Genomic DNA, 11,755 nt, shown 5'->3' with positions numbered 1-11,755 from the left:
ATTTATAAATAATCCACAACTTTCTAAAAATTTAAATAAATTTTTATAAATTATCAATAATTTTCGAATGGTTCCATAATTAGGTTTTGAAGTAAAATGTCGTTGAGCATTAGCGGGAATTTCAGAAAAATTTTGAAAAAATAAAAACATTAGACAATAGTCCAACAAATTTTTATAAATTTTAATAAATTTTGCATTATTTTCCAGAAAATATTTTTTAATGTTTATAAATAATTCAATAATTTTGAAAAATTTCATCAATTTTCTTTTGTTTTTTGATTAGGGTATAAACAATCATAACCGACACTTCCCATATAAAACATCCATGAAAGCGCCAGTAAAAAAACAGATCGAACCTAAAACAGCCGACTAAAAACAACGCTTCTTGCCTCCGTTTCGTCGCTTACTCTCAACACGGGAAACATTAATTCTGACATCATCCTATTAGTATTTGCACATGCTATTTTTTTTTACTTTTTCTTCACCCCTCGTACATTTTACAAAGCTTTGTAGGCTATCATCTTTTATAAACGCAGAGAGTTTATTTCAAGCCACGTGCAGAAAAAATGTTCTAGCTATCACCGTTTGTTTTTCGCTCGAAAGAATACTTTACAAATGCTATTTTATTATGTTTATTTTCTATTATAAAGTCGTTTTAAGTTTGTTAACTTGCTTGCTTATACGAGTGGTAGTCATAACAAAAAGCGCAAGAGACGCCTCAAATAACTTTGTAATAACTTAACAATAATTTGCAATAATTTATATTAATTTTTTCGTATCTAATTTTGTTCTCGATAAATATTACAGCTGTTATTATTGCTTCTGTTGCTCTTGTATAGCCGTAGCTTGTTCTGAAACGAAAAGACAAAATCGCTGTTTTTGCAGACTGGATTTTTTTTCATTGTTTTTCTCGTCTTTTATACTTTTTGTCCAGGATTAATTAACTGATTGCCTAAATTTAAATTTTGAAACGTCGACCCTCTTGGTTGAACAATTAATTTCGTTTTTTTTTCATTTTCATGGACATATTGGATAGACTTTCGAATGAATTAGTTGTGCTCCCAAGCGCACCCAAAGATTTACAATTGCTAAATCCCTCAACTAATTTTATATTCGGGAACAGCAAGACAGTACGAACACTGGTTCGTTTGAATTTGCATGGGTTGGCTGTCTGCAAACGTCTCCAGGTCACTGCAGTTCCCAAAAATACCCCGGGCACATCTGCCAGCGAAGTCAACCCGGAGGTGTCATCCCATGGTTGCATGTTTATTCCTGCGCCTCATTTCGACAAGGTGATAATAGTAAAAAATGTCAGTGATCTCTCAAAAGACGAATCCGTTCGTCAGGTGACAGCTTCAACTCTAGATCAACTGCAGTGCTTAGACGATGTCATTCAACAATTAAAAGAACAATCGGACGGCCATTTCAACGAAATTGATGTTCACTTTATTTTTAGTTTTAAGGCCAAAGTGAAAAAGAGTTCTGAATATGACAAATTGAAGTCAAAAACTAAAACCACTTGCAAAAATCTTCGGCTGAATTTTGATTTCGTTGGTGAAAAGGGACTTGAGCGAAGGCTTTCGAATTCTGTAAAGGCGAAAACCCATCAAACAGAAATGATTCAGAAACTAATTTCACACTGTGTTAAAAATATGGACGAAGAATTTTACCATCTGAACAGCAACCCTTTAAATCTTTTCTCAAGTGAGCCAGTGACATTTGGAGAAGTTGATAAAATAGTTCAACTTTTTGAATTTTATTTTCCTGATCGCCATAAAAAAGTACAATTTATCCCAGATTTTAACCAAATTGAAGATAACATGTTATACGCCTACAAGGCGGACGGTGAACTGGGTAATTTCTGTGATTATTCGGGCTATCTAGGAGAGGTAAGACGTTTTTCCCAGAAACTAATCACTCAACTCGGAGAACCCAAAGGGATTTTCTTGAAGAGTTTTTCGAGTAATTTTTTGAAAACTTTATTGGATCTGGATTGTTTTGCACCTCAACAATTCGAAATTGATTGGTTGTACGTTGGCATGCAGCATATTGTCGCAATTGAGGTTGGAATGGCACAAAATTCTCAACAGCCGAAAACTGCTATTCAAAATAAATTTAAGCAGTTGTTAGAGAAAACAATTCCACAAGCCCAAATGATTTTGTACTCATTCTCCAAGTCTTTCCTGAAAAATAAAGGACAAAATTACGAAGAACCTGTTGATTTAATCAAAAAATGCTTGAAATTTATTATGTTTTTGCCCGATGTAAAATTTAGTGCGTTTGTGCTCGATTTTGAAATTATCTGCCGAGATTTGGAAAACTTAATGAAGCAGCAGAATAAGAAACAATTATGTACTTGTTTGTTCTTTCTCGTCGAAGATGATAAAATTAGTTCTAATTTGAGGCTGGTTGGTTTATCTGAACAATTTGAACTAATAAAATGCGATTACTTGTTACCACAGTTCTTTAACAATGAAATTTCAGCAGAGAATCGACTGTTCGAATATTTCTGCTCACTGCTTTCGTTTTCGAGCTTGAACAACACTTTCAAGATGAAGTCCGGTAACAATGATTCCAGAGCTTTAGAAGTAGACCAACGTTTTTTCGCTTCTTGGAAAAAATGGTTCCAGAAAACAGAAAAAAATGATAGCTCCAGCGAATTGCTCACACGCAGATACGAAATTTGTTCCAACCTAATTTTGAGTCCGCAGCAACATCGAATTTTATTTGACAGCACAAAAACTCACTTGATAATCACAGGTCAGCCTGGAAGTGGAAAAACAACCTTGCTTCTTGCCAAATGCGAAGAATTGGCTTATTCTGAGAGTTTTAAAAAAATTTATTTTATTTACAGTGAAGAGAAAATTTTATTCGAAAAGTATCTGAAAAAAACACTCGATAAATGCTGCAGCCGAAAGCTGGAAAATGAAATTATTCTCGTTGGATTGAGGCTCGGAGATCTATACTCTTTTGTAGCAAATATGAAAAATGTAACATAGTCAATTTATTAAATTAGGGAAACGGAACAAACAATGGACAGGATTGAAATAGAAAGTATTATATTCCAGGTTGTGTCTAATGTTTTTATGTTATCAGGAGTTCTAAGTTAATAGAAATTGCAGGTTTTAAATTATAGATATAGAAAAGGTTGATTTGCAAAAGCAAAAAAATCTGTTTTTGTTGATATCTAAATCTGGCCAGGTTAATAAGCGACAATCATTGTTACTCACAAAAACGAGTGAACACTTACAAATAGTAGCAATGTTAGCTCTATTACTCGGATTAGGTAGCATATACTCAATGGTAGCAAGGTCTCGATTACGATCAGCTCAACCTCATGATTTTTGTCACGTATCAATATTTAACTCTTATCAGCTCGGATAATACAGAACCAAGAAGTTGAATAAAAGTGCTGATCTAAGACTGTTTGTTTTTTCTAAATAGAGAATGTGAATAAAAAATGGCTTCCATGGCTAAAGTGAAAGAACTGGTGAACAGACAAAACAGTCCCAGACAGAACAGTCCCAGACAAAAGAGTCCTAAATTGCAAAATAGTCCCAGACAAAACAGTCCCAGACAAAATAGTCCGAAGAAAACAGACAAAACAGTCCCGCTCAAAGCGCTCGTAATTCAGATCAAAAAGAAAGTGCAGCTTTGATCTTCAAAGAAAGCTTTGAAGTCGGAAAATCAAAATCACCGTGGCGCAGTAGTTAGTGCTCTGGGCTCACATTCGGAGGTCGCTGGTTCGAGCCCGAGTGGGGAAAAATATTTTCGCAAAAATCAAAAATTGAGGTTAAATAAGATCGAAAATTGGGAAAAACTGGGAAAAGTGTTAAAATCGGGAGAGCCCGGGCATGGGTTGTCGTGAGAGAAGGGAAAATGAAAAGCTAGTTCATGATCGACATTTTGCAATAATCAGATCGCTTCTAGCGTTACTTTTAAACTTAAAAAATTTTGGTAGAAAATGAATGAATTGAATCACAGAAAATAAAGGATCACAATGAGAAAACAACAACTGTTAGAGTTTGATATTATAACTGCAGCCTCTCAAGAAGTCAATCATATTCTGATGCTGGTACTTATGAACAAGTTCTTGTAAATTTGCATCAATTTTTGCGTAATTTGCTTTCTTTGGCCTCTTTACTTGCTGGCCAGCTGTTATCTTCTCTACCATTATTTCTGCATTTTTTTGTTCATCCTTGAATTTCTCAATCAGTTTGGGCAGTGAAGGATGTTTTGTATTGACCAATTTTACGAAATTACTGTTCCAGCCCTCGACGGAGTTGTTGGTTCTGGCATAGCCCTTTTTTATGCGCTCGCAGCAATTCCATCGTTCAATCGCAAATCGTGGTTTCTGTCTCTGTCCAGTAGAGTTGTATCGGCCGATGTAATTGTCTTCAAAGTAGTTGAAAATTGGCTGACAGTCTTCTGGGCAAGTTGACTGCAATTTTTCAAATGCAGTAATGACATCTCTCACTGGCAAGAAAGCCGTGCAAAGCATCATTCTGATATGCTCTCGGAAATCCAAGTTATTGTTGTAGTTGAGAATGTCCCATCGCAGAACCAGTCCTCCGATTGCTCGAGCAAGTCAATGGCTGGCAGAGTTGCAAAAACAATAATCCTTTTTTCATCTTGGGGCCCTGAATCGTAATACATGAATTTCTCACCACTATGTGCCATTTGTAATAACTCGGGAATCTCAAATCCTCTCAGCGACGAGGGCTCACTCATTTGTGGACGATTTTTTTGGCGCGTTCTGTTAACTGTCCTTTGGTTTGAGTGGTAAGCTGGAATGTTGGCTGCTGTTTCTCTGTTGATGTCTTTTTGGGCGGCAAATATTGTCTGGCGGGGAGTCTCGTCAGCCATTGCTGCTCTGTCTTTCAACGCTGAGCGGAATTTCCTCTTTTCAATATCTGCTGGATCAGGTAAATGGCTATGGGCTGTGATAACTTCGATTTGGTCATTGCGTAGCCTGACTCTGCCATTGCATTTTGTAATACAGCAGCGCCAAGAGGATGCGCCATCTGTAAGTTGTCGGTGCCTTATATAGCCATAGCCTTCAAAGACGAGCAATTCCGATTTCTTGTTTGTCTGAATGAATTCCATATTAACAATTTGCGTCAGAATTATGACGCCAAACATCGTGAGGAACTCTTTTATATGCTGCACAATTAAAACCAAACCTGTCATTGAGTTCAACAACTAGTTTTGCGTCCACTTTTAATATGTCGATAATTTGATTCGGATTAGCTTAATCGTTGAATTAACTTTCGTTAATTAATGCGTTGAGTCAAAATCTGTAAAAATTTGGGACTATTTTCTCTGGGACTGTTTTGTCTGCTTTTCGGGACTGTTTTGTCTGGGACTGTTTTGTCTGGGACTATTTTGCAATTTAGGACTATTTTGTCTGGTACTGTTTTGTCTGGGACTGTTTTGTCCGGACACGGAAAGAACTTCTTCATTGGTCAAAAAACAATGCCCAATCAAGGCCTGAAAGGCATTTCCACAGCTTGTTTTTTACAATATTATTAGATTTCTCTAGCGATCACATTATAATGTAAATTGACTATATAGAGAAAGAAACAAGCCGTCATGATCGATGAAATTAGAGCTGGCACTATTTTATATGATATGAGAGTGTTCGATATATTGAGTGAGTTTAAATGTTGTTGGATATCTTTTATTGAAACTGGGAAAGATGACTCCTTGTACATGGACCTAGAGTTTCTGAGACAGTTCGATCATGAAGATTTGAACATTTTGTTTCGAAGCGCCAGTCACATTAGCTCAGTTACAAACAACAACATTTCAGAGAACATTGACAAAACTACTCCCTTTCCTTCGAAACCCGTTAGGATGCCTGGATGCTTCACTGCTGCTCAGAAAGAGATAGAAGTCACAGAGGTTGATAAGATTGAAAATTTGCTAAATATTAGAAGCGGCACTTTTCTCGGTGACAATTTCATTGACAGACTAATCGTTCTTCTGTCAGAAACTAAACCCAACGAAATCTTTATTGAAAAACTGAAAAAAAGGTGGAGCGCAAGTGAGTTCGTTCATTGCAGAGAAGAATATGAGATTGACTGCATTTCGGGTTCAGAGTTCCAGTCTGTTCTGTTTATTATCAATGCCATGGGAAATTGTTCAGAAATTAAAAATTCAATGACTGAGGTTGTGTCTAGAGCGCAATACGAAGTGGGGATAATTTTATTTAGTTCTGACCCAGCCGAGTTACAAATCGCAAAAGAGGAACTTTTGTCGTATCTGTCATTAAAAAACAGCAATCATGTTTATATGTTTGAACAATTTATAAACAGTAGCATAGGTTCGCAAACTGATGACACGTTATGGCTACAGCCAACAAACACGAATATATTTCAATGGCTGTGGTGGAATACACGAATGTCCGTTCATTTAATTCATGACAGAACAGGAACAATTGAATGTGTAAACAGGCAACCAACCACAGTCCAGCTACAACTTTATTTCGCGTTTTACGACCTTTTCTCTCGTCAAAGACTTCCAAGTAAAACTCACATCTATCTTTAGAGGACGCCAGTAGAGCCAAATGTGCGCGGAACAAATTTTGGTTTCAAAAATGGCAGAATAGCGGAACGAAGCTCTATCCTTGATTGCAACCTTTCCTACTACATACCGTCAGGGTTGGGGGGAGGGGGGGCTTGTTACAGTGATAGAGAGGCCTAGTGTAGCGCAACCCGACTGCACACCATATGAAATCAGGCCACGAAAACTGACGTCATTTCTTATATTTTGTGTACTTTAATTCAATTCGATGGGTCAATCAAATTTAAGCATCCGGCTATAAGTGTCAATTTATTCTCTTTCGGCTCTGTGCCAATTCGACTGATTCTTGGCTCCCCTATCTACTCACTGGTGTACATACGGAAAGCCGGGGTTCACTTAGCAAAAATTAATAAAAAAAATTTGATGCAAAATTTTGACTGATTTTTGCTGTCAATTCAGAACTACTCAACTGTGATTGGCCACTCAAAAAAAGAGCGGAAAATGAAATCACTCTGTGCCAATTATAAACAAACGGCTTCTTTTAAACGAGTAATTAAATCATGTTTTAACGCCTCGCTGGACATGATCATGCCTCAGTGGCATGTGGGACTTGATATGAGTCCATCACAACCAAAAAAAATAATGTCAGCACTCTATATTTTGAAAAAAAATTATCGCATGCTAAGTGGTAAAATTTTGGCCATCGGACACATTTAGAATTTGTTTGCTAAATGGGCTTTCCTTTTTTACCAGAAAATTTGATCAATTATCTATTTTACGTTTTTGAGCCTTCTCAATTGTTGTCGGATTTTTTTGATGAAGCAACATTAATTAGTCAAAAAAGGACAAAGTGTTTATTTAATTCCTGTGGATCTGAGATCAGCATATCAGCCACTCGACTTTGATAACAAAAGTTAGTTTGTGTGAGTTGAATTTTCTTAGAATCGTTTTCTACTGAGTCGTTAGCAGAAAAAATGAAGACAGCACAACAGGAAAATTGTAATTACTTGAACTTTAGAAAAAATGAAGAAAATGCTTGAACGAAATTCTATATTTCATTACTGTAGATCTGAGATCAGTAAATCAATATCTCAATTTGCTAAAAAAAAATACCTCACTTAAATTACATCTTATTAGAACAGTTTGTACAGGGACTTTGGCAGAAGAAGCGAAAAAAATTTTCCAGTAGTTAACGGGAGCTTGAAGAAAGAATATTTTGTTTTAGTCAAGCGTTTGCCTAAACTTTCTGAAGATTTCTTTCTTTTTGCAACTAAATAACCGTTCATACCCCAGTTCAAAAACAGATAAACAATCAGAAATCATATAATTGTCTTCACTTCTCAATCAGGGCACCCGGGTTGCTCATCATATACAATTCTTAGTAGTCATACTAGGTCACATATGATTCTTAGTATTCATACAAGGTCAAATATGATTTGCATGATTTCTTAGTAGACATACAAGGATCATATATGATTTCCTAGAAATCAGACAGGGATCATACAAAAAAATTCAAAGCTCAAAAACTGTATATCTTTCATTTTCTTTTGATGTTCAAAAAAATTTCCCGAAAATCATACAAGGTCATATATGACACATAAAACACTGATTGTTCCACAAATTCCCGCATAATGTATTCAGAGGACATAATAAAATATTTTATCGCATTTGCATTCCACATTTGATTCTTTGTGTGGCCGAAAAGAACAATTTTCCAACTCAAAAATATTCAGAAAACGAATTTGAGGTTATCTGCGAAAATTTTTCAAGTGTTTTTTTTATATATGAGCATTTATAGGTATAGGCTGGCTACAGAGAATATCAGAACTTTATTTATCTATTTGAACTTACTCTTTAATTGCCTGCCCAACTTTGCAAATGTTATTGTACGTTTTGGGTTTTTTGGCGGATCACAAATCGATACCGGGGAATCGCATAAGTGATTCCTTGCCGAATGAAATTTTTAAAAGAGATAAATGGTTATAAATTTATGAAAAATAGATGTATGATTCTTGGTATTCATACCAGGATCAGATATGATTTCTTTGTAGTCATTCAAGGATCGTACTAGGAAATACGTTATGATTTGTATGATACCATATATGATCCTTGTATGACTACTAAGAAGTGGTGACCCGAGCACATAAGAGCAACAAATTATTACCTTGAAACCAAAACTTCTAGTTTTATCAATTTTTTTTATTGCTGTAAAATCTTCTTTCAAAAATCTTCTTTTTTAGTTTAAAAATGGCAAACAAAAAAAAAGATTTTTTGGTCCAATTCTTGTTTAAAATGAGCCATAGCTTTCATTGCAGAATTAACAGACCCTTTTTAGTTTTATTACATTTTGAAGTTTGAAATTTCTATCCAGATTTCTTCTGCTTCTCAGTTTCAAGATACTAAGATGACTTACATCATAGGTAACAGTTTTATGCATAATCAAAATCCTTAAATTAGTTTTAATTAAAACTTTTCATCTTTTTTGCAGATGAATACAGAACTTTGATCAAAGATCTAATGGATAGTGTTGACCGCAGAGCAGTACCAAAGTTAAATTTGCTTTACTGGAGCGTTCTCTCCGAAAGCGAGACATCAGTTTTGTTGTGCTTGGAACTCCTCAACGAGCGTGACCTACTCTCAACTGAAGTAAACAAAGGCTATCCAAACGCAACTATCTTGCATTTATTATACGCGCAGAACCTCAACTACAAAAAAATCTTGAAAGAGATTCTGAATTGCAAGCACTTAAAAAAGTCTACATTTTTACGCAAATTTGAAGGTAAAAATGCGTTTGAACTTATTAAATTTGAAACAAGCACAGAGTTTGTGGCGTGGTTTTCTGACAAAGATAGAAGCGACCTATTCTTCATGGAGCACGTCGGATTTCAGAGAGGAGAAAGTGAACAATCGAGAATAAAGAAGTACAAAAAATGGAGAGAAAGCATTTTGTTCCGAACAATTCAGATGGGCAAATTTGATGCACTTAAACTCGCTTTAAAAGTGTTGAAGAGATACAATTATGTGCTTAACTACGAGATCTCGCTGATCAAACGGGAAATGTCTTCTCGTGAGCAAGTTCTGCCCATCGATCGAGGTATGTTATCATTTTCATCAAACATTTTTATTATGATACATTGACTACGAGATATTCAAGTGACAACAAATATATATTAGAAATGAATATTTCAACTATAGAGGACATAGGCACTTTCCGTCTGGGACGGTCTGGACATATCAACTTTCGTCTGGCACCTCAGCCTGGGGGTCATTGGCATTTTCTTTGCATATAAAAGGGTTAATACTCATTGAAGGAAAACAAAATTTTAATAACAAACGTAAAAAAAAATGAGTCAAAACTTTTAAAGTCAAAAATGATTTAAAACTATTACTGCAACACAAAATCAGACACTTTTTCTAGGTGATTCAGCTGAAGACATTCTGGCGTTGGTGAAGCTACTAGTTGAGGAAGGCCTTCCCAAACATCTTCTGCTGCTCCAATTTGAAGATAATGACGAGTGGGGGGTACCATTCGAGGAAAGGTACCGGCGTGTTGTTGAATATCTGCTGCGATTAGACGACGCGAACAGAGAACTATTTTTCTCTAACCATTTGAACCAATATGATGGCTCAGTTGTACAAACAGATTTAGATCTATAGATTAGAAGAGATAGAAAAAGAAAATAAAAAAAACATTGTGTCATCCTACAAACTGAAAATTAAATTTGATTCCAGTGAACGTATAGACAAGTTCCTAGTTCTAAATGAACAAAAAAATTTTCTGTCAAACTTTTGTTGTCCAATATTATTTTTACTATCCAAATAACGAAGCAAACTTTGTTCATAAAATTTTACGTAGCTTTCAATGAAGTTAAAGTTTGTGTCCTCCGAAAGATAACTTAACTATCATTGAGTTTCTGATTTTGATAAAATCTTAGATCATGTTTACGATTAGAAAAAAAGTGAAGAACAAAAATTCCCCGTAAATATCTAACTCTCATTATAAAATTTTAAAGAATCCAAGTTTCCTTTCGTAGTCTAGTTCTATTTGTTCATCATTTTGTTGTATAAAGTTTTCGATATTCCAGTTGTATCTCCTGTTCATTTGTGCATACTTTAGCGCTTTTAGTTTTAAATTGTAACAAGGAGGCTCGGTAATGTGCGATCGCACATAAGGTTCCGACCTCGGTCATCCACAATTTTGGCATAATTGTAAACCAAATGAGGAACAGATCGAAAAACACAAAAATTCAAGTATCTTTCAAAAAAACTGGTGTATGAACAAAAAGATAGCCTCCAAAGCAAAGAGCTCAGTGGAATAAAAAATGAAGCGTTAGATTGATGAGATATGCCGATATTAAGAAAGTGAGCGAAGACGAACGGCAAAATCAAACAAAAACAAACATTAATTACATCAAAAAATTTATGTCCGTTTTAAAAAACAAAACTTAATAACAAAGTCAAAATAACAATAAATCTGAAACTAAACAAAATAAAACTTAATTCACCAAAAAAATGGTTATTCACCAGTTCATAATAAGGCTTGGTAATAATTAGACAAAAAGAACAGAAACTTAAAAGTTAGAAACAGAACAGAAACTTTTTAAAGTTATAAAAGAACAATTAATTTCAAAGTAATGAAAACTATAAAGAATCAACTAAAATAGGTTTGCTATTGCCAATGCTTCTATCTTTTAATCGTTTTTAATTAAGACATGTTCTTATTCAATTTTTGATGCGGTTAAAAAACCAACAAAAAGACAACAAAAAATCAATTAAAACTTGCCAGAAAACGCTGTCGAATCCGTAAGGTCATTTTTTGGCCCTCAAAATATGTTCGATTGCATCTTCGTCGAACAACAATAATGTATTATGTGACTGCTCATTAATGAAGCTAGTTAACAATTACACAACACAGGAAAAAAATAAAAATTATCTAGTACTTGTTTTTTTTCGAAAAAAATTATTTCCAAAGACATGAAAGGCATTAATTACAAAATGAAAAATTTGAATAGGTTCCTCATTCTTCCAAAAGAAACCCGTTTAGATCTTCAATTATCCGGAATATGTCTTATGTCTACAAAAAGAACGTCAAATATGACAAAAATCAAAAATTAATTTACTTTTTTTTTGCGAAAAACCCGTGTAGAAGCCAGTAAAGTCATAACAAATTCTTTAAAAACATTAGGTTTTGTGAAAACAATTTTTTTTGACACCTTACCTTGAAATGTTT

General features: G+C 34.8%; 1 protein-coding gene across 2 annotated transcripts; it reads left to right on the top strand.

Annotated features, from left to right (window-relative positions):
• Positions 1 to 710: 710 nt before the first annotated feature.
• LOC142357314 (uncharacterized) lies at positions 711 to 10,311 on the top strand. 2 transcript variants are annotated; one of them, XM_075408962.1, is made up of 4 exons: positions 711 to 2,990; positions 5,575 to 6,526; positions 9,014 to 9,619; positions 9,944 to 10,311. In XM_075408962.1, the coding sequence occupies exons 1-4, from the start codon at positions 1,020 to 1,022 to the stop codon at positions 10,180 to 10,182; spliced, it is 3,768 nt and encodes a 1,255-aa protein (XP_075265077.1). In that variant the 5' UTR covers positions 711 to 1,019; the 3' UTR covers positions 10,183 to 10,311. The 2 variants fall into 2 exon arrangements, with proteins under 2 accessions (XP_075265077.1, XP_075265078.1); XM_075408963.1 differs by lacking the exon at positions 711 to 2,990 and having other exon boundaries at positions 6,383 to 7,438.
• The last annotated feature ends 1,444 nt before the right edge of the window (positions 10,312 to 11,755 follow it).

This window comes from Convolutriloba macropyga, unplaced genomic scaffold (assembly GCF_964194025.1).
Source record: "Convolutriloba macropyga unplaced genomic scaffold, txConMacr16.3 SCAFFOLD_501, whole genome shotgun sequence".
Classification (NCBI taxonomy): domain Eukaryota; kingdom Metazoa; phylum Xenacoelomorpha; order Acoela; family Convolutidae; genus Convolutriloba; species Convolutriloba macropyga.
The sequence above is the reverse complement of the archived record's forward strand: the minus strand, read 5'-3'. Positions and strand labels throughout refer to the sequence as shown.